This window comes from Rhinolophus ferrumequinum, chromosome 22, assembly GCF_004115265.2.
Source record: "Rhinolophus ferrumequinum isolate MPI-CBG mRhiFer1 chromosome 22, mRhiFer1_v1.p, whole genome shotgun sequence".
In the NCBI taxonomy this organism is placed as follows: domain Eukaryota; kingdom Metazoa; phylum Chordata; class Mammalia; order Chiroptera; family Rhinolophidae; genus Rhinolophus; species Rhinolophus ferrumequinum.
Genome location: NC_046305.1, coordinates 97,621 through 118,757, shown reverse-complemented (window position 1 = coordinate 118,757; position 21,137 = coordinate 97,621). Strand labels below are relative to the sequence as shown.

Genomic DNA, 21,137 nt, shown 5'->3' with positions numbered 1-21,137 from the left:
GCACGGTGGAGCGGGCAGCTGCCATGAGCGTCCCTCACACCATGTCTTTGTGCCAGGCCCTGTGGTAGTATCCATAACCGTGGAAGGCAATGGCTATTCTGGGAGGATTTTCCGGGACCTGGTGTCGGCATTTGATGTCCTACAGCAAGGCAATATCACTGTCTTGTCCCGGCGCTGTCTCCTGCGTCCTTCGGAGCCTGACACCACTGGTTATGTAGTCATTGGTAACAATCACTCAGGGTGGGAGGGGCGCAGACTGCTGGGCTGTGGCTGCCACCTGCACCCACCGGCAGTGGCACTGTGCCTGCTGTGTCCCCAGGCGTCATGTATGGCCTATGCTTCTTCGTCACCCTGTTTGGCAGCTACGTCAGTCGGCTACGGAGGGTCATCTGTGCATCCTACTACCCATCCCGGGAACAGGTGAGGGGCTCACAGCCAGTCCCCGCCCCCGCCCCGGGGGCTAACCTTGCGGCTGTTGGTCTTGGTTTTAGGGAGCGTTGAGTCCTTCAGCAGCCCCAACCCTCTCTCCTCTGGCTGAACCCCAAAGATTGCCTGGACCATAGGTCTCTGGATCCCAGACGGGGCTGGGAGGAATGCAGCTTCTTGGCGCAGGGCTTCCTGGGACAGAGCTTGCCTCCTGAGTGCTGTTAAAACCATGGGGGGGAAGGGCTGTGTTGGCATGCTGAGGTGTGAGTGGAAACTCATCATCTGCTCATTCGATTCCAAATGGTTTACTGAGCATCTATTGTAGGCGAGTCAGTCTGCTGGCCTTGAGGGTGCCAAGGTGAAGGACAGTCTGAGCTCAGAGTGTCCAGGCAGGCCAGACAGGCTCTGCCGTGAACACTGAGTAGAGTGCTATGGAAACCCAGAGGAGGGGAGGGGTAACTGCCGGAGGGAGTCCAGAAGGCTTCCCAGAGGAAGGGACATTTGAGCCCAGCCTAGATGGACTCAGAGGAGTTGGGCAGAAGGCAAAGGTAGGAAGCGGACATGAGTGCAGGGGTCATGCCAAGCGGATGAAACAGGGACAAGGGGACCCCGTCCCTGACCTGCCCTCCCCCAGGAGAGGATCTCCTATCTCTACAATGTTCTTCTGAGCCGCCGATCCAACCCGTTGGCTGCCCTGCGCCGAGCAGTGAGGCGGCGGGCAGCTGACCAGGGCTACATGAGTGCCCTCCAGGTGCTGGCCAGGCGGTGAGCTCATTGTCCTTCCTTACAAGAGTGGGGCAAGAGGGGACAGAAAAAGAGCCAGGGGTCAGAATGAATCACTGTCCTTCCTAAGTGTCCAGAGGTTTGGTTGAAGAGGGTGCCCATTTCATGCCATTCTTGCCCTGAGAGGGAGAATTAGGGATGAACATTCTTAGAGGTGGGGAGTGAAGAGAGGAGAGTAAGCACCAGAAAGGTTGTTGCTACAGTCTGAGGCATGGAGGTTAGACTGCAGGAAGGCCAACCCTTGGTTTGGAGGGCGGTGCTGCAGAGGCGAGGGTTTGGCCAGCTCAGCAGCCTGCTTACTGTCCAGGCCCTTTCTCCTCAGGTGCGTCTATCTGGCTCCGTTTATCAGCCGTGTTTGGCAGCACCAGACCTACTGCCTAGGCTGTGGGCAGCCCCAAGATGAGGGGGACACGGAGAGCTTTGTGTCCTGCAGTACCCCGGGCTGCCGAGGTGAGAGGCCTGGGCACTCTGCCTCTCCTTGCTGGGACTCACTACATTTGCGGTGACAATCAACTGTGGTCCTTCCTTTAGGGACCGGACGGCTCCTGGACCCACCTTTTACCCCTCCCTTCGTTACTATATGTGTTCTCTTTCATAGAACCCTCAGGGAGCTCCCTTTCTCCATGTCTGCCTTAATTCTCCCACGTGAGCAGAATTTATATTGCAGAAATTCCCTAGTGTGCACCACTTAACAAGGACGGCCCCCCCAGGGACGGGGTAGGGTGGAAGCCAGGGAGCACGGTGGGTAAGCTCAAGTGCACCCTCGCTCCTGTCCCCCTGCAGGTCTCTTCTGCCTCACCTGTTTCGGCCTCCTGGACAACACCTGCTCTGTGTGTGCATCTCCCCTCTCCTATCAAGGAGAACTGGACCTGGAGCTGTAAGTCTCCCTTGAGACAGGGAGTCAGTCTATAGGGGCAGTGGGAGCACACACCCCTCCCCCAGGATCTCTGTAGGCCACTGACACATGGGAGGCTTCTTCAGGGACTCCAGTGATGACGAGGGCCCCCGGCTATGGTTGGCTGCAGCTCGAAGAAAGGACCCCATGCAGGAGGTGTTACTGCGGCAACGGCTCCAGGAAGCGATGGGTAGGACCCTCTCATCCGAGTCCAGCTCTGAGTTCAGGTGAACAGAAAGCAGGGGCTGGGGCCTGGGAGGCCCAAGTACGTTCTGTTCCATTCCCAAAGGGCTCCTGCGGGCCTAGGCCTCTGGGAGAGCTGGAGACAGAGACGAAGGGATGCAGGCAGGTCTGCCGCGTGCCTGCTCTGTGTCAGCACCCCAGCCCTGGAGGAACGTGCCGAAGGGGTGTGTCTGGGTGGAAACCTCAGAGAACACTGAACAATGAGGGCGGAAGTCAAGGTGGGAGAGATGGGAGAAGGCCTGACTTGCCATCTGAGGATCTTGGGCCAGAAAGGGACACGCTCATATTTGTCTTTTAGGACAAGAAGCTGAGAAGGCGGAGAGGAGGCTGATTTAGTGTAGAAGTCAGTGGTGGCCTCAGGACAGGTGCTGAGAGTGACCGGGAGTTTGTGCGTGGCACTGGGCAGGTGTGAGGGCGAGAGGGACAGGTCTCCGGAAAGACGAATGGCCCAGTTGGAGGCCTTGACCCCAGTTGGAGGCCTTGACGTACCTGTAGAGAATCCAACTGGAGATGCCCAGGGAAGAGCTGGAAAAGGGCGGGGCTCTGGGCTGGGGTGTGTTTGGGGGGTTGTGAATTTAGAGACCATAGGAGGGAGGAGAGCGTAGTAGGCGAGGAGAGGGGCTCAGTCACAAGCTGAGGAGGGAGAGCTCAAGAATCCAAGAGAGCCAAGCATCTCAAGCGCTGCGATGATCGGGGAGCATAAGGACTGGAGACCGCCCTTATATTTGGCGGTGGAGAGATCATTGGCATGGCTGGTGGGAACGTTTTTTGTGGCACCAGGAAAGCCCAAAGCATAACGGGTTGAGGGGTGACTAATAGAAAAGACGCAGAAACAGAAACGGTACAAGGTTCTGTATCCCTTGCAAGAAGTTCGAGCATTCTTTTTTAAAATATCACTGCTGTGGTTAAAAGAAGGAAGCTCGATGGTGAAGAGTTGGCTTCACACAGAAAGAGAGTAGCTTGAAGGGGACCCAGCACTAAAGGATCTTTTCTTATCCACGGATAGGGAGATGTGAGCATTTAAGAGGTGAAAAAGAGCATTGAAGACAGGTGAGATCTGGCCAGGTGGGCCAGGTGGCTTGAATAGGATGCTTGCCCTGCGTGGGAGGTGACAGACAAGCCAGTTCCTGAGCAAAGCTGAGCCCGCTCCAGTCTGGTAGGCTGGCTTTTCTCTGGGGAGTAGGAGGCAAGGGCGCCTGCTGAGAGCAAAGGAGGGGCTGGGAGTGGGATACAGGTTTCCAGGAGTGAGGGGTGGAGTGCAAAGAGCCTGAGAGGGGAGGTTAAGGGGTTTCCAGGTAGCATGAAAGGCCCGGGTGATGTTAGAAACCATTACTTGCGATGGCTGACCGGTGTGCTTGCTTCCGGGGTTTTCTTGGGCTGATGTGGTAGCCATGAACAGGATTCGAGGGGTGAAGGCTTTTTTTGGGTGGGTCCGGGGAAGGACAAGATGCGGAGAGAACTGGGGTGTCTTCAGTAAGTGTCTGAGATGACTGGCCTTGGGGAAGAGAAGGTCTTGAGATCCCAGGGCGCACTCTAGGGTCTCTATCAGGAGGAGGTGTTACAGCCGGGGCAGTGGCCAGGACGGACACACAGCTAGGGAAGAATTCTGGGACAAATCCAGGGAGTGGCCAAGTTGAAGCGGATGTCCGAGTGGGAGCAGAGGTGAAGGGAGACAAGGCTTGAAAGCCGAAGTTAGATGCGTCTTCCTGTGGGAAGCCTGCTGGGCATCCCAAGCGGCCAGTCTGGGATGGGGCTCTGGAGGGCCGTGGCAGGGCATCTGGCAGGCCTGGGGAGCCAGCCCCAGCCCGTGGTGCTGCTGCCATGGCTGCCAGGGGCTTTGCAAAATGCCATGGGCCAACAGGGTTTGAGACAAGCAGCTCCCCGACTTGGGAGGAGTGTCCAGGGGGCACATTGCACTGAGGGGGCTGGGAGTGGTGACGGGAAGAATGGCTTCATTTCTAGAGGCTCCTGAGGGCTCAGGGAAATTCCAAGCTGGGTTGCCTGAGGGGGCAGCTTGAACCCTGACCAGGTATTATCACGAGGTCACAGTGGTTCTGCCCTCACTAGCCATGTGACCTTGGGCAAGTCATTGCCCGCTGGGCTCTCAGCATCGGCCAGCAATCAGATGTTGAGCCATGGGCTGCTGCGCCTGGGGGCCTGTGAGAGCGGTCGGGGCTGGTGAATAACAGAGGGCAGATCTGAACATACGGGACCGGGGGCAGGAATGCGCCCGTCAGAACAGAATGTGGATGACTAACCGGACGACCCTCTTCCTCACCTCCCCAGTGACCTGGATGAGGAGAAGGGGCCTAGGCAGAGGTGGCACAGGCCGTAAGGTCCCCCTGAGGCGCGGTTTGTCAGCATGCCCAAGCCCTCCCAGATCCACTGACCACCTCGCACGTCCTCTGCCCCCATCTCCCTCTCCTCGGGATCCCTCCCTCCCACCCCAAAATAAAGGAACCAAAGGTAGACACAGTGTGAATCTTAAATTATTATTATTTCTTCCTGTCGTTTACACCCAAGGTGGGGGGAGGTCGGGGGTCGGGGAGGGGAACGGGAGAGGGGGGATTGCCTCCCCCCCTAAGGCACTGAGTGGAGAAGCCGCGAGAGGGGAGGGGGGAGGCCACATTGTCCTCACTCCCTGGGGCTAGGCCCCGGGTTTCCCCAGCCCTGGGCTCCCCCAACACCTGAAATGCTAAGATGAGGCCCAGGGCAACCCGACCTCCCCGTACCCCAATATATTACATCATCATTTTTTAAATAGATACAGGGACTGGTCCCGCTACCCCCTCCCTGTGACCCCCCCCACTATTGGGGGTATCTGGGCAGCTGTGCAAATGGGCAAGGGGTTGGATGGAGGGAGGGAGAGCACCGGGCCCCTAAACCTGCCCCTCTTAAGGAGGGGGAGGGGCCGCCAGGCCAGGGAGGGGAAATAGTGCAAGGCAGAGCCCAGGCCGCCACGGGGGTCCAGCACCCAGCGAGGAAGGGGAGGGGGAGATACCCCACCCCCAGCAGAATTGGGTAGTTAAAAATTTGAAACTAGATTCCAATGAGACCAAGAGAACAGGCTATGTACAGAAAGGGGCAGATTCGATCTTAGAAGAGGGAGGGGGTTATTCTCCCCGATCTGACGGTGCCTGGCTGGCAGAGCCCTGGGAAAAGGGTCCCTTTCCCACAGCTCCGCAGCCCGCTTTCCCAGCGGCCCCCAAGAGTTGTGTGCCCTCCTTGGCAAGGGGGCCCAGCTCTTCAGCTGGGTGATTGAGGTGACAAAGGCCAAGTGGCCGCCGGGGGCGCTCGCCCGCGCGGGGCATGGCCACCAGATGGCGCCGGCTCGCCCGCTCTCCGCGCGGCACCCCCAACCCCTCACCCCGTCCCACACCCTGTGCCGCGCCAGCCCGGGGGCGGCGTGAGTCAGGGGCGGCAGCGGTGGTGGCGGCTCCGGCTCGCACCTGGGCGGGGAGGAGGTGGGGAGGAGAAGAGGGTAGGACGCCGCCCAGCCCGCCCTGCCCTCTGGCCCCGGGGAGGGAGCGGCGGGAACAAGACATTCCCTGCCCGGGGACGCGGGAGGGGAGGGGGAGGGCCAGGGAGGAGACGGGCGAGCGGCACCCCTAGCTGGGCGGGGCCCCTCCCGCTGCCCCCAGGGGCAGGCGAGCCAATCAGGCCACCCCGCCCCCTTCTCCGGGACCCCATGACTCAGCGCTGGGAGCAGGGCGGAGGGGGACTGGGATGGCTCCTTCCTTACAGGCCCAGTCCCCTGGTCATTCAAGCTTCTTCTACCTTGCTTTCCCCCACCTACCCTTCCTTTGCCGGCCCCCCTTTGCATAATTCACTTCCAGGAAAAGGGAACAGAAACCAGGAAGGAGGGGTCTCGGAAGGGAGGGGCAGTCCTTCACCCCCTTACACAGCCAAAACCCCAAGGGGCATGGGGGCAGGGCAAGGCTTTGGTCCCAAGCCCCGCACCCCCTAGAAACCCGCATAGCCGAAGAGGGGCCCCACAAATCGGAAATACATTATTGCTTCTACTCCCCAGGAGCAGCTGGGAAGAGGGACCCCACCTTTACAATAGAGCTGTAAATATATACATAATATATGGATCACTCCTTGGGAGATCACCCCAATCTGCGGAGCCTCTGCCCCAAAACCTTCTCAGCTGGGCACTGGAATGAGGGCTCTGGGGAGAAAGGGCTGATTTCTGACGCCAGGGAGGCTCAGTGCCCCCACCCCAGCTCTGTCTGTCCTGTGCGCTCCCACCGCTTGGCATGGGCGGCCCCGGCCTTGTGCTGCTCCAGCCTGGCCACTCGTCCCTCTTTAAGAGGACTCCATGGCACCTTCGGCCTGAGGCGTGGTGGGTGCCCCCTCTTCCTCGTCGTCATCGGGAGGCCCCGGGGTGGAGACCGGGGGCCCGGTGGGGGCTGACTGCTCCCAGAATCGAGCCAGAGAGAGGCGGAAGTTGTCCAAGTGGCCATTGGAGAGGTCGAGGCCGGCGGGGGACTGGGCGGTGGCGGAGGGCGGCGGGTAGTGCGGAGGCGCATCGTCCTTGCGGCGCCGCCGGGTGCGCACCTCCAGGCAGTTCTGGCCCTTGAGGTGGCGCTGCAGGTGGTCCTCCTTGGCGAAAGCCTTGTGGCACAGGTGGCACTCATAGGGCCGGTCCCCCGTGTGCAGGTGCATGTGGTTCTTGAGGTCGTAGCTGTGCAGGAAGCGGGCTGGGCAGTGCGAGCACGAGTAGGGGCGCTCTCCCGTGTGCTTCCGCATGTGGATTTTCAGCTTGTCATTCCTGGCATGGCAAGGGGAGGGGCGAAGGGACCATCAGGACAGGTCCTGGGCTCCTCCCGCCAGGTTCCCAGGCCTTATCCCCCTCCTGACCCTCACCATTTGTGTCCCCATTATTGCCCCGGGATACTCTTGCTGATTGTCCCCAGCAGAGCCTTCTTGGACACCAAATCTTTCATGTCCAGATGACCCCCAAGCCCCATCCCAGTGACTTCCTTTCTCCTGGTCTCTCCTCTCTCTACTAACACCGCCCCCCACACCCTCCAGGATCACCTACCTCCCCACCTCAGGTCTCATAACCTCCCCCCTCCCATGACATGGCCCCCCACCGCGTCCCTTCCCCACTGTGCTCACCGGGTGAAGCGGACGCCGCAGACCTCACAGGCAAAGGGCTTCTCACCCGTATGGGTCCTCATGTGGCGCGGCAGCTTGCCCGCCCCGTGGATAATCTTATGGCAGACGGGGCACTCCTGGGGCATCTGGGAGCGGCGTTTGCGCACCAGCTTGTCTTGGCCGTCCAGGCCTGGTGCCAGGGCGTCCTGGTGCAGGGAACTTAGGTAGGCCATCAGGTCCGGATCGATGGCGTCCTCATCTGAGCCCAGCTCCTCTGGGGACAGCGGGGGCCCGCCGCCTTGCGCCAGCCCGTAGGCCGGGGGGTATACCAGCTCCTCCTCCTCTTCCTCACCTTCATAGGGCTCGTAGCTCAGGGGTCCCTCAGGGGGGGAGGCAGTCCCTGTGGGAGGGCTGTAGCTGTCTCCCAGCCCACTGCTGCCCACTCTGCCTGCCACGTCCTCCTCCTCGTAAGCCAAGGGATGGGTGAGCGCTGTGGGCCCCTCGGGTACTAGGTGGTTCGGCCGGGCCCCCTTGGTCTGCAGGAAAGCTTTTCGAGGCTTTCGGCTACGGCGGGCCACAGGCCGCGGTGGTGGCGGTGGTGGTGGTGGTGGTTGTGGGAGGGGCACCTGTGGAGGGCTGTCGTCACCATTGGGAACTCCCGAGGCTGTGGCTGTGGCGAAGGCCTCCAGGTACTGGCGGGCTCGCTCACAGTCATCCTCGTCAGGGCTGGGGGCTTCTAGGCCACTGCCCTGCAGAATCTCCATGCAGGCGGCAATGACACACGGGATCTCCAGCAGCTGGGCAGCCTGCAGCACCGCCGGCATGTTGGCGCTGCTGGTGGTCAATGTGGCTGTGTAGGCAAACTCGAGCAGGGCCCCCAGAGCCTCCGGCCCCACGAAGTCCAGCTCGCAGACACCAGCCCCTGCTCCCCCAGCAGCCGTCCCGCCGCCCGCAGCGCCCATGACTGCTCCGCCACCACCGCCCTCGGTGAAGAGCTTCTTGAAGTAGTGGCTGCAGGCAGCCAGCACAGCGCGGTGGGTGCGGTATTCCAGGCCCTGCGTCCGGATGGTGAGGTCACAGAGGTGGCCCAGCTGGCGCTGCTCGTTGAGGCAGCTCAAGAGCTCACTGCTGTGGTCTGGGAATGGAATCCCAATCAGGTCGTCCTCTGGGCTCCCCATCTTCTCCTGCAAGGTCAAGAAAAGGGGAAGGTTAAGAGCGCTCGGCCCTGCAAGGGGGTCCAGGGAAGGAGAAGCAACATTGGCCAAGGCTCACTGACGGCTGCGACATGCCAGATAGTCCTGGAAGCATTTTACACCCATTACTCTTCCACAACCCTCAGAAGGGACGCTTATCATCCGTTTAACAGACAAGGAACCTGAGGCACAGACGGGAAGTGACTTTCCAAGTTCAGTGCCGCACGGGCCCAAGCCCAGGCAGCGGGCCGAGTTCCTCACCACTGTGCACTGTGCAGCCTTGGGGAGGGCAGGAGCCCTGGACCTTCTCGAAGCCCTTGCCCGGGCCCCACCCCCCATCCCTTGGAAGAAGCTGTGGGCTGGGACAGAGGATGCCTGAGTCCTGGTTCAGGCTTCATGAAGGATTGGCGGAAGGACTCTAGGTGGCTCTGGCAGTCGGCCTCAGTCATCTGAAAAGCGGGGTAGCTGATGGAAGGTCTGCACAGCCCAGAGAGAGGCCAGTGACATTTCAGATTCAAGCTGGACCAAGGTCTGCGGGAGGCGTGGTCAGGGGCTCTGACTGGAGTTGTGGCCCTCAAGTACTTGGGTGCACCGTAAAGCACTATGGCAACCAGGAGAGGCAGCTTCCCGGCCCCTCTCCCACCACCCAAAATGCATCTCCCCTTCTAGAAGTCAAAAGGGAAACACAGGTCCCAGCATTCCCCCCCCACACCCTCCCCCCCCCCACAAGGCCCAGGAGCAGCCTCGCTTTGCCTCTGCCTTTGCTGGGGTGTCGCTGGCTGGCGCGGGTGCTTCCTGCCCCGCACAGATAAGCATCGTTCCCGCCCCCTCCCCCACTGCCAATAGGCCAAGTTCCAGTCCCACCCCTCTCCACCTCTGCTACCACCACCACCACCTCTCCCTCCCCATTCCTGGCCAGTTAGGAGAGCCCCCTCTCTCCAGAGCGCCACCTTCCAACCTCTATGCTTCCCTCCAAGGCACAGCGGCAGAAGACGTAGAGCTGCCAGCAATCCCAAGGCTGAGTCTGGCCTGGAGGTGGGGAGATCTGCTTCAGGTCCTGGCTTTGCTACTCGCTTGCTGAATGACCTTGGGCCAGTCATTTTTCTCTGTGCTTCCACCTCCTTAGATGTACACGGAGGGGGTGGGAGTGGAAGCCCCAAGGGCTCAAGCCCTTTGGCCCTGACATTTGGTGGATCTGGAGCAACTGGAGACAGAGTTGGGGCCTGAAAAGAGCTGGGCTCTGGAGTCAGCCCAGCTTGAGTTTGAATCCTCATTCTGTGCTGACTAGCTCTGTGACCTTAAACAAGTGATTCAATCTCTGGACCTCCTTGCTCATCTATAACATGGGGATAACGCCACCTGACTCCTAGGGTGGTGGGAACTGAGTCAAATGGGACCAAGTGTGGCACAGTGCCTGATACACAGTAGGGGCTCAATAAACGTTCTGGCCTTGGGAGGGAGAAGCAAGGCCTCACCTGAGGGCAGGTTCCACTGTGCAGGTGGCCTCTGCTGGGAAAACTACTTGGGGACAGGTCTGCCTCCGTCCCTCACATCACCCGTAGGGAGTCAGGTTACTATTAGCTACATGACCTTGGACAACTCACTTCCTTTCCCGAGGACGCCTGTTTCCTCCACCTATAAGATTAAAGACTGACCTAGATGATCCTTAGGACAAGTCCCACTGACATTTTGACAGTGTCTTCTCTGCTATTCCCAACAGCTGCTCAGCCCTGGCCACTGATGGGGAAAGGTATTTTGGGGGGGTTGGTAGAGGGCCACAAGTTTCCTCTTTAAGACACAAGGACGCATTGTCTCCCTGCCTTCCACCTTCGTTGCAATGCCAGGGCTGCTGCACCCTCACAAGCTTTGCTTGGAAGCCACACCTCCGTACCCTTAGACTAGTCCACCCATCCCCACCTTAAGTCCCCAAATCACTTCTCTCCCTGGGGGCCAAGCAGTGTGGGCGTTCTCCCAGTTCCTTTTGGTTCTCCCACCTGCACTTTACAAATAGTACAAGTGGTAAATGGCTCCAGGACTCAGGAACAAACAGAAACCCGGTGGGCAGCAGCAGCAGCAGCAGTGGCCACTTAAGCAGCAGTGGGCACCCTCCTGGGCCCAAGCCGATCCTGTCCCTCCAGAAGGGGATGGGTGGGGCTGTCCTCGCTGCCCATTGGCCAGGAGCTGGGCACCCGCAGGCACGTGGCTCACCCCATCCCTCTCCCTCCTTTCCTCCCCACCCTACCCATTCCTGCTGCTAAGCCCGCCTTCTTTCTCCCACCCCAGGGCCAGTCGGTCTCTGTGGCAACTTGGTGTGGTGGGGACGCTGATTGGCTGACCCTGCTGTCAGGTCACAGACTCAGGCTGGTTCACCACCCAACTCACACCGGGCTTGGGCAAGGGTGGGTGTTTAACCCCTTAGGCCCGACTCCAATGCCCATGGCCATGAGGTAACAATGAAGAAGGGGAGAGGCAGAGGACACACGTGGGAAGGGCAGGGATTCATACGGTTCTCTAGCTTCTGGGAAACTCCCCCAGCCCTTACCCAGGGCTCTGGCACCCATGCCAACTTAGGTGCCACCTGGAACTATGCTGGTGCCAACCAGGCCAAGGGGGCACTCCTATCCCCATCTTCTGGGAGGGGTGGGTGGGGTGGAGGCCTCCCCCTTCTCTCTGCCAGGGTGGGGCACTGGTGCCAGGATGCCCACCCCATCTTGGGCACCCTTCCCACCTCTGCATCCCAGAGGGCCCAGCCCCCTAACGCCCCATGAGGGCGGCCCATCCCCACCCAGCCTGGCATGCCCCCTCTTGCTAAGACCTCGTGGGCATGGGCGTGTGTGGTGGTTGGGGGGGCAGCTGTGCCAGGGAACCAGGCGAGGTCTGTTTGGTCTGTTTGCCTGGTAGGGGGAAGAACGGGGGGCCCCGCCCCATCACTCCCCCCTTTCCCGCCACCCCCCCAGGCTCCCCTCACTGTCAGGCCTGCTAGACCGGCCAAGCCAGTGGGCAGCTCTCTTGAAACTGGGCCCTGAGTCAAGCCTGCCGCATCTTTGGTGGGGGGAAGACTTTGGGGTAAGAAAGGTGGAATGGGGGCAAAGGAGAGAACCCCTATCACCTGCCCCTCAGGGCCCAAGGACACCTGCCAGGGTGTGTCCCCCACCAAGAAACCAAAAGGCAGAGGGCACTGGCCTGGCTTGGAAAGGAAAAGGAGGCTGGAACTCTTTCCAGGGCTGACCTCAGGCAGTGTCCAGTGCAGGGCTGGGGGCACCAGGGCCAACACTGCTGGCTCGAGCCAGCTGAAGAGCAGGGATACGAGGCCCTGAACAGGGCGGCTGAGTAAAGCTGGCCCCCCTTCCCCACACCCTGGGGATTAGGGGAGTGAGGCTTAGTGTGGGGGGCAGCAGGCGGAACCAGGATTAGCAGCGGAGAAAATAGATATGGGCCTGAGACACAGGCACACAGAGCCCCCCCACCCCAGCTCTAAGGCCCCCACCTCCAGGCTCTGCCAGGGAGCCTGAGAGGGGCCTGGCCAGGCTTCTCCAGGTGCAGCAGCTTGGGGTGAGGGAGGACCGGACTGTGACATCCTCCTGCCGGGAGTGATGGAGAGACCTGGGGCTCTTCCTGGTGCCGCCCCCACCTTGGTTAGCCACCCCTCCCCCTTACTTCTTTCTCCTTTCTATCCCCCAACTCCCACCCCAACTCCAGCCTCAGGTTCTCTTCCTGTTTTTTTGGAGCTAAGTTTGCACGAAGCCAGCAGGGCTTTGGCCTGTGGCTGGACCAGGGGGGTGGGGAACTAGGACAGCCAGTCCAAAGTCCTCAGGGACCCAGGAATCCTAGTTCCCCAGCTTCTCCCACCCCTTCCCAGGGCCTCTGGGGCCCAGGGGCTGAAGCCATCTGGACTGGCCAGTTGGGAAGGCAGGGTGAGGGGCTGAGGTGTATCCCCTGGCGGGTTGGAAGGGCTTCGCAGGAGAGGCCCTCTGCCCAGGGATGCCCAAGTCCTTTACGGAGCCCTCCTTTCCCCACTCCAGCCCCTCCAAAGCTAGTGCATGACTTCCCCATCCCCCATATGCCGCTTCCCCCCTCCTAACCTCACCACCCCCAGCACTCACACTTCCTGGGGGCCTAGGCGGGGAAGAGAGGGGAAGAGAGACCGCAAGCCACGAAGGGGGAAGGAGGCAGGGGAGCTGGCTGCTTCCCGGTGCTGTGGGGGTTAAGCCTCGCCTCCCTCAAAATCCCCAATTCCTGGTACCGGGACTCCTGACGTGAGAGAGACCTGTGTTCCCCACATTCTCCTTCCATGACACCAGCCCGAGCCCACTGCCTCTCGGGCTGCATCAGGAACTCTGAGGGCGATGAAAGATGGCGGAAGAAGGAATGGGGGCGCCTCTCCCTTCCCCAGCTTCCCCGCCTTGACATTGGGGGACCCCGACCCATCAGCCACTCTCCACTGTGGGCCCTTTTTCTTGGCCTCCTCTTCTGTCCCCTTACTGCCTTCTCTGACCCTTGTCCCCACTCCGCCATCACCCTGGGCTTTCCCTCCTTTGGCCTTTGCCAGGCTTCTGCCTCCTTCAGCACATCTGTGCCCGCGGCCTCCCAGGAACCAGCGCTACCTCTCCTTTCTTCTCCCTTCCAGTTCTCTCTCTCAAGCCTCTCCCACTTTCTCCATTTAGCCAAACCCCAAGCATCCCGACTTTTCTCACTGGACATGCTTGGTCCAGAGAGAGGCAGAGGAATTAAATCAAAGAGGCTGCTCTGCCCGCCAAGGCCTAGTCTTGCCATGGGATGACTGCACTTAGGGTACCCATGCCCCCCTTCCGGATGATGCACAGAACCAAAATTTGGGGGCCAGTTGGGGAGGGTGGGTGGGGGGGTACGGTGAGAGCGGATGTGGGGTGGGGTGGGGGGGACAGCTTAGGCCTCTCTGCCTGTCAGAGTTTCCAGCCCTGGAACTGGTGGATTTTCCCCGGAGGGTGCCCACCCTCGGCCAGGCAACTGTGCACTTGGCTAGACCCTGGCCATCAGGGTTCCCAGCGGGGTCTGCCTGGGATTGCCAGCTCCCCTTAGGGCCTAAGGAGACAGGCACAAGGTGCCAGGGTCTGCCCTGTGCCCACCCCCTCCCCCCCGCCTAGTGTCTCCAGCTGGGTAACCGAGCCGGCTGGTAACCCCACACCCGCCAAGCCGACAGCAGAAACCTGAGCCCCCCAGCCCCAGAGGACACCCCAGCCCGATCCCCGGAGCCCGGCTCCCTGCCAGCCTGTCCAACCTTCTGTCCTGGCCCAGCAATCCCGCGGCTCCTGTAGGCCCCTTGCTCTGCTCTGCTGTCCTCGTGGGGCCCCTAGACGCTGAAGCTTCCCCACACTCCAGCTCCTCAGAACCTTAGATCCCTAAACCCCCCAGTGAGGTCTGGACACCCTCTTTTTAGCCTGTTTTTCAGTCGTCTCTGACCCTTGGCTAATTGTAGGCCTCCAAAACTCCCCTGGGGCCTGATCTCTCAAGCCAGAGCGGGCCTACTCACCTGAACGCTGAGGGGCCTCGCCGGTAACTCCTCTTCACCCCTGGGGGGAGCAGGTTGGGAGGGGTGGGGAGGGCCTGGCTGGGGGGGTAGGTAGGGTGGCTGTTCCCCGCTCCAGCTCCCTCCTTCAAAGGGGCCGCCCACGACCTGGCCCAGCCCCTCCCCCCTAGAGCCTTAACCCTCTGGGTGCTGTCCCCCCTCCCCCCGGCTTGGAGGGAGGGGTTACCAGAGGGCTGGCAGCGTGGGAGGGGGCCTAGACTCTCTGCCTGTGGTGCCTGAAGCCCCAGCTGTACCCACCCCCGCCTGTCCTTACTCAGTCCTAAAAGGGGAAAAAGGTGAGCGGGAGGAAAGGTAGGAGCGAGGACAGTCCAGGAGGACAGAGGTGAGAAGGAGCAATGGGAGAGGCTGCTGGAGGTGGGACCAGGAGAAGGAAGAAGGGAGGGGAAGGGACAGGAGGCGGCAGTGGCCAGAAGAGGGAGGAGGGGAACCCTGGACAGTCAGTGCCAGGGGTGACAGGTGCCCAGATCCCAGCCCCTCAGGGCATGTGGTGTGACAGGGGACCACAGGGAGGCCCTCCAGACCCCAGTAGGCCCCTCAGCCCCCCTGGGAGCTGGCCGAATTCTCCCCACCCTGTACTGGGCCGGGGCCCTCAGGGGCTGGGCAAGGCAGCACCCCGCCCTCCCCATGCCTCACCCCAAACCCACTCACATACCACAGTTCCTTGCTTGGGCACCAGCCCCTGCCAACCAGGCCAGGGGGCAACACTCATGCCAGCCCCCAATGGCCAGGGGGGTCAGGGGGACAGAGCGGCCTGAGGGGGGTGGGCAGATGGGGGGAGCTGTGGGCACCGAAAGAGGAAGGAGCCGGGAGGGGGCATCTGCTGGGAAGCGCCTAGCCCCACCCCTTGCGCAAGCTGCTGCCACCCTGGCCGGTTGGGTGGGACCCGCCTGGGCCTGAGGGGCAACTCAGGAGAGCTCTGAGCCCAGAGATGGGTGGGCCATCATGTTCCACTTAAACAACTCCTGGGGTCTCTTCCTCCTGGAATGAGGGGCGCCCTAGTGTCCTCCACACATTAGGCCATCCCAAGTCCTGCTGGGTTGGGGGGGACTACAGAAATGCCCCCCGAAATATCCCCTCCCCTTTCCCCCCAACAGCTGCTGGCTCAATGCCGCTGGCCTGCTGCCCCTCACCAGCTCCCGGCCCGGTTGGCACCTACCCACCAGGATGCTGGCAGTCGTGCCCTCCTCTCCCTTCTACCCCCCTGCTCCCAGTGCCCCATGCCAACTGTGGGCCCGAGGTGGGGGAGGGTCACCCCTGTGCCTTGGTGCCAGCCAGGCGGGCCCAGGCCCCTGGGTCCGACAGATAAGGCCCAAGACCCTGTTCTCAAGCCATCTCATCAAGAGGCAGTGCATGGGCCAGGGCCACACAAAGAGGCCGGGAGGCTGGGGACGGACAGCCCAGTGAGCAGTTATTGAAGGCTCCACTCCCCAAGGTGGAGACCAGTGTGTCTCTCTGCCACCAGGCGCCAGCCTCCCAGCATTCCCCCTGCCCAAGCAAATGCTTGGGCACCAAAGTCCCTGCAATTCCTGAAAGCCCTAGTGCCCGCAGCCTGCAAGGCAGTGGGGTGGGGCTGCTGTCTGCCCTTTGATCCCCATAAGGAGGGAAACAAGCCTAGGGGGGGAGGGGGCAGGGGGAGGGGGGAGGGGGGAGGGGGGGGGAGGGGAGGGGGCCCAGGGGCAGGGAGGGAGTCCAGGGGGCCCCTCCATTTCACCACTGCCAGGGGCAGCAGGGCAGGGTGTGGGCATCTCTTGGGTGGGGCCCTAAGACAAGAATGGGTAGCATGTCTCAGCAGGGGGGATGGATGTCAATCCTGGGTACATGGTATCACAGGGGAACAGGACGGTGAGAACCAGGTGGGGGGATTCAGAGGGTACCTGTGTTCCAGTTCATCCCAGTCCTAGCTTTCACTCCCATCCAGAAACATTTCCAGACTTCACCAAATTGAGATCAAGGACTACAACTCCCAGTATGCACCACAACTGCTTTGCATGTACCTTGGGAGTTGTAGTTCCCTTGAGAAGCCTTGTGCTCTCTCTTCTTTTCCCCAGAGCCTTGCTGGTGTGGTGGCGAAGGCACAGCAGAGGACTTAGTCACAAATCTCCAAGGGGACTGTGTTTAGAAGGGGTAAAAGGCTAGGAGGTCCATGGGGGGAGAGGACCCCCTGCTCCCAGGCAAAGGGGGAGGAAAGGAGGAAGGAAGGAGGAGAGGATGTCTGTTGAAAGGGGCATATGGGTGGGGAGGAGTGGGGGGGGGGCCGGTGGAAACAGGAAGGAAACTGAAGCCAGAAACATGAGGTCGAAAGCAAGGGCCTGGTGGAGCCCCACTCCGAGGCCGGGTATCCGAGGCCGGGTAGGGACTGGGAAAGCATTTCCCCCTGCCGTTCTGGTGGCCTGGGGACGCGTAAGAGTTAGTGAAGTCAAGCGATAGCAAACTGGTGTGTCTGTTGGGGGGGGTCACTGGCTCAGTTTGCTTGCCAGCAGCCCTCTTTTGCTGGGGCACCTAAGCCCTGGATCTGGCATCGGGAGCTCTGATGGTTGACTTGGTTCTGGGATGCCAGCAAGCAGAGGAAGAGGTTGGGGGAGGTCAGGACCAGGCCTAAGGGGAGTTCGGTGGAGGAAGGTACGCGTCGGGTTAGGCCCAGGTGTGAGGTCAAGGAACAGTGCCGACAAATGAGGACACCATCCTCTGGGGCCACAGCCATGGCAGCTGGGAGGCCTCAGTGAAGAGAGGGCTGAGATGCCAAGGCCACCAGCCTCCCACCCACCCCGGTGCCGTGGGACAGAATGAAGAGGGCAGCCCTCTTTGGTCTCCCTGTGGAATTTGCTAAGGGGCGTTTCCCCCTGTGCCAGTCAGCCTCCGAAACATTAAGATGGCAACTCGGGGCCAGATGGCAGCTGGGTGCCTGTCCTTAGTCGGGGTGGAAGTCAGAAGTGGGCTTCGAGGCCACTTTCCCCGGGCTCCCCAAAGCTCTGGGGCAGATGCTTACATGCCTCAGCCAAGCTTTGCCAACACCTGAGTCTGGCTGGGTGGGGGGTCTTTCTCGCCCCTCCGACGCCCCTGCCGGTGGACTACAGCAATTCTAACCCCTTCCCCACAGTCCCCCAGGCCCGCCTTGGCGCCTGGCCGCCTGTGTGTTGGCAGGACTGGGGGTGGAGGGGCGGCGAGGCAACTTCAAACTGTCCGGGCAAAAACGTCAAGTTTACTCACGAGTTTTACTCAGCAGAGAGGAGGGTAGAGGCCAGGGCAGGCACACCCCATGCCAGGGTCCTATCCGTCCCCACCTTCCTCCCCCACCCTCCTCTTCAGCCCTAGGCCAAAACAGGCACAGGCCCTACGGCCTGGCGGCAGGGCAGTCTTACTCTTAGCAGGTCAGGGAAACCAAGCAGGCCAGAGGCAGGACGCCCGAAGCAGGCCCAGGGCGGCTGTCAGAGGGCCGTTGCCCTGTCTGCAGTCCATTCACTACCCATCTTGGGGCCTCGGCCTTGCGGCCAGAACTGGGTCTCTCAGCCACCAAGGAGGAGGCAGTACCAGGCCAGGCCTCCTCCACCTGAGCAGTCCCCTAGGCGGTGACTTCTGACCCCAAATGCCAGTCCTAGGCTGTGCCTCAGACAGCATGATGCCAGAGGGCAGCCATAGGATCAGGGGCTGGCTCTCTCAGCCTTGGCTTGGAATGGGGGGCCGGCACCCTATCTGACCTACTTCCCTTTCCTCCCCACCTGCTTTCATTCTCTGCTTCTCTCCCCCAGCCTGCACTGTCCCCACCTCAGAGGCGCTCCGCCCCCCATGCCCGCTGGGCCCCCCTCCCCCACCCTTCCCTAGGGTGCCAAGTGCAAGCACACAAAGGGCCCGATGGTGCATTGTTAGCCCAGCCCCCGCTGCCCGCCGCGCCCTCCCGGGGAGGGCACTAGGCCAAGGAGGAGCTGGGGGCCCTGGGTGCCAGGGGGCACCACAGGGAAGAGGGAAGAGGTCAGCACCTGTTTCTGACACTGGGGTGCATATCCGTCAGAGCTGAGTGGTGATGGGAGTGCCCTATTAGAGCAGGCCTCTCTCCTTGACACCTGAGTCGGGTGGGCACTGCCTTCTTTCTTCCCCAGAGCCCCTTTTGGGTGGCATTAACCCCTTCCTGACCCCTGTGCTAAGGCTGGGGGGTGTGGTACCCAAGGGAGGGGACAGTGTCTGAGGGTGCCAGCAGGCTGCATTGTGCCCACAGCAACCATTTAACAGAGGCACGCTGGGGGAACTGGGGTCCCGGGGGGGCCAGGGACAGGAGGCACTGACAGAGATTTCTTCTTGTTTCATCAGCTGCTCCAGGGGGAGCCCCCTGCCCTTCTCCCCAGTCACCACTAAGGAGAAACACTAACTACCACCCAAACTCAGTCAAAAATACGTCCCTCGCCAGCCCAGCACAGCACTCCTTATGCCTACTCTCCCCTCCCAACTTGATGCCCACTCCATGCCAGCTCTCCCAGCAGTGCCAGGCGGGTACAGGGGTGACCAAACCAGTTGGTGTGTGTGGGGGAGCAAGAGACAACCCCATAATCCTCTACGCCTTCCCCCCCCACACACATACATCCTCGGGGAACTGGTGAATTCCCATCATGGTTTAACCCTCACTACCCAATCTGGCTCCCCCTGCCCCTGATAAACTGTCTCCCTCCTCCAGGAATAAGTTGGGGGAAGGCGGAATAGCTGCGCTGACTCATTCCCATCCTCAGCTGCAGCTAGGGGTCTCCAAGGCATTCGGGTGAGGGTCAATTCAAGAACGCCCTCCACCTGGCCCGGAAGCCAGGACAGCCTGCTGGTCTCCCCCTCTCCCCAGCACCCACTTCCGGTGTCCCAAACTAGGTCAGCAGCGCTCGTTTCCTGTGGGTCAGCTAGCACCCGCGCCTCTGCCCCTCCCCTGCTCCGGACCCAGGCTCCCTGCCCCCCCACCCAGGGCGCCCCGAGGTCTCACCACGTCTCAGCCGCCCTTTGATACGTGGGGGTTGTACGGGGCGGGGGGCAGGGGACCCGCCCTCTCTCCAAACACCAGCAGGGCCGGGGCGCCTGGGCAGGCACGTGTCCGGGCACAACCCGCTGCCCACGCCGGCCCCCCCCACTCCCAGCCCCCCCTCGCTCTGGCCGGGACACGTCGCTCGCTGACTTGGGGTGGGGTGGGGAGGAGAGAAAACTGGAAATGGAAAGCAGCGCCCCCCACCCCTTTGAATGGCAGCCCTCTGCCAGCGGCGCGCACTGTAGGCTCTACAACACAGTAGCGACCCCCACTCTGGGTAGGGGCAGGTGCGCCCGCGCCGGTGGGGGCGCGGGTGGTAGGTAAAATACTTCCCAGTTACCCACCCTCGCTCTCTGGTTCTGGGGGCATGAGCTGGCTTTGAAAAGGTGGCGGCGGGACTGGAGCCCGAGGAAGGGAGTGGGATCGAGGGACGACGGAGAGAGGGGTCGTTCTATGTCGCTCGGAGGTTGTAGCTGAACCCCACTACGGAAAAGAGAGCGCGGTTCTGGAAGCGCAAGAAACCGAATAGTCCAGCCGGTAACTTTCCCCCCGGCCGCCGCTCCTCCTGCGCTCCCCCCACCCCCCTTGCAACTGGCCCCGGTCCAACCCACCGCGCCAGGGGGCGCGGGTGGGGGGAGCGCGTTGTCCTAGTTAGAGTCCGTCAGCGTTTCCATTCCCTCAACTCGGTCGGGTCGGGGGTCTCCCCCTAAAGTCACGAAGGAGACTGGAGGAGCGCTCAGCGCTGCCTCGCCCTCTCTCCATCCCGGAGCCGCCAGTCTGTCTGATCCCAGAAGTGCAGAGAAAGTTTCTGGGGACCCTCCGCCCCGGGTTGAGGGCAGCCGTAGTTCCTTCTCTACCTTTCCTCCCAGTTAAAATCAATTCCAAGGGGCGGGGGTATTGGGAAGGCGCTGGAAAGGGGGGGTGGTGGTGGGAATCTGGTCTGCATGCGTGTGCGTGTGTGTGGGGGGGTCCCACTTACAGGACAGACGAAGGACACTGCAGTAGTCTGGAGTCTGCGGGACCCCGAGCTGGGAGATAAAAGTGGGGTACACTCACCTTTCCGCCGCTGGGTCCGCCGGCTGGAGCAGCTGAGGCAGTGTGTAGGGAGAAGCGCGTCCCCCGCCAGGCCCGGGGGCTTGGGGCCCTGCTCCGGTCCTGGTCAGAAGGCCGCGGTCAGTCGCTCGCCGCTCTCTGCTGGGGGGCTCCTCCTCCGCAGCCCTCTGCCTCCTCCTGCCGCCCGCCCCCCCCTCGGCCGCCGAGAACCGTACATTCACCTGGCTCCCACCCGCCCCCCCCTCAGGGCCCGCCTCACCTGTCCTGCTGTCTCACCTGTCCTCCTGCTTGCTTTCCCCCCATCCCTCCCCTCCCTCCCCCCGCCCCCTGCCACCCCCCAAACTCCCCCCCCAAACCCTTAGCAACACCCTCTGTCACTTCCTGGTTTTTCACCCGCCCCCCCAGGCCCCCCTCCCTCCGCCCAATAAGGACATAAACTTCAACCCCTTGGTCCAGCCAGTCCCTGCAGGGCGCAGATGGGTCCCACCCTCCTTTTTCGCTCCCTTCCTCCAAGCTCTTACTTTGCTTTCCGAGCCTTTCCCACCCTCCTTTTTCCTCCCTCTTTCCTTCTCTCTTTCTCCCTTCACCTGCAGCGGTCCCTCTCCCCCCTCCCTCTCCTCTCTCCTCTAGCCCCTATCTCCCTCAGTCCACCTTAACTCGAGCTCCGCCCCGGACCCCCATCCAGCCCTCTGCCGCGGCTCCGCCCCGCCCCCTGCACTCCACCGCCCTGTCCGCTCATTGGCCTGAACACCCGCCCATCCCAAGCGGGTCCTTCCTCGCGTTCGGCCAGGGAGGGGGCGGAGCCGAGGGGCTGGCCTGAAACCTGGAGGAGGGGAAGGGGGAGGGGGTAGTGTCCGCAGCGGCCGGGGAACCGAGCACCCC

The 21,137-nt window shown here is 61.7% G+C and overlaps 1 protein-coding gene across 3 annotated transcripts; it reads right to left on the bottom strand.

Annotated features, from left to right (window-relative positions):
• Positions 1–4,823: 4,823 nt before the first annotated feature.
• Positions 4,824–20,564, bottom strand: ZBTB7B (zinc finger and BTB domain containing 7B). Of its 3 annotated transcripts, none has more exons than XM_033092713.1 (4): positions 20,532–20,549; positions 20,259–20,357; positions 7,472–8,634; positions 4,824–7,121 (listed from the first exon to the last, which is right to left on the bottom strand). In XM_033092713.1, exons 3-4 carry the CDS (start codon positions 8,626–8,628, stop codon positions 6,656–6,658), a joined length of 1,623 nt encoding a protein of 540 aa, XP_032948604.1. In that variant the 5' UTR covers positions 8,629–8,634; positions 20,259–20,357; positions 20,532–20,549; the 3' UTR covers positions 4,824–6,655. The 3 variants fall into 3 exon arrangements, with proteins under 3 accessions (XP_032948604.1, XP_032948606.1, XP_032948605.1); XM_033092714.1 differs by having other exon boundaries at positions 6,335–7,121; positions 20,515–20,564; XM_033092715.1 differs by lacking the exons at positions 20,259–20,357; positions 20,532–20,549 and adding an exon at positions 14,153–14,812.
• Between the last annotated feature and the right edge of the window lie 573 nt (positions 20,565–21,137).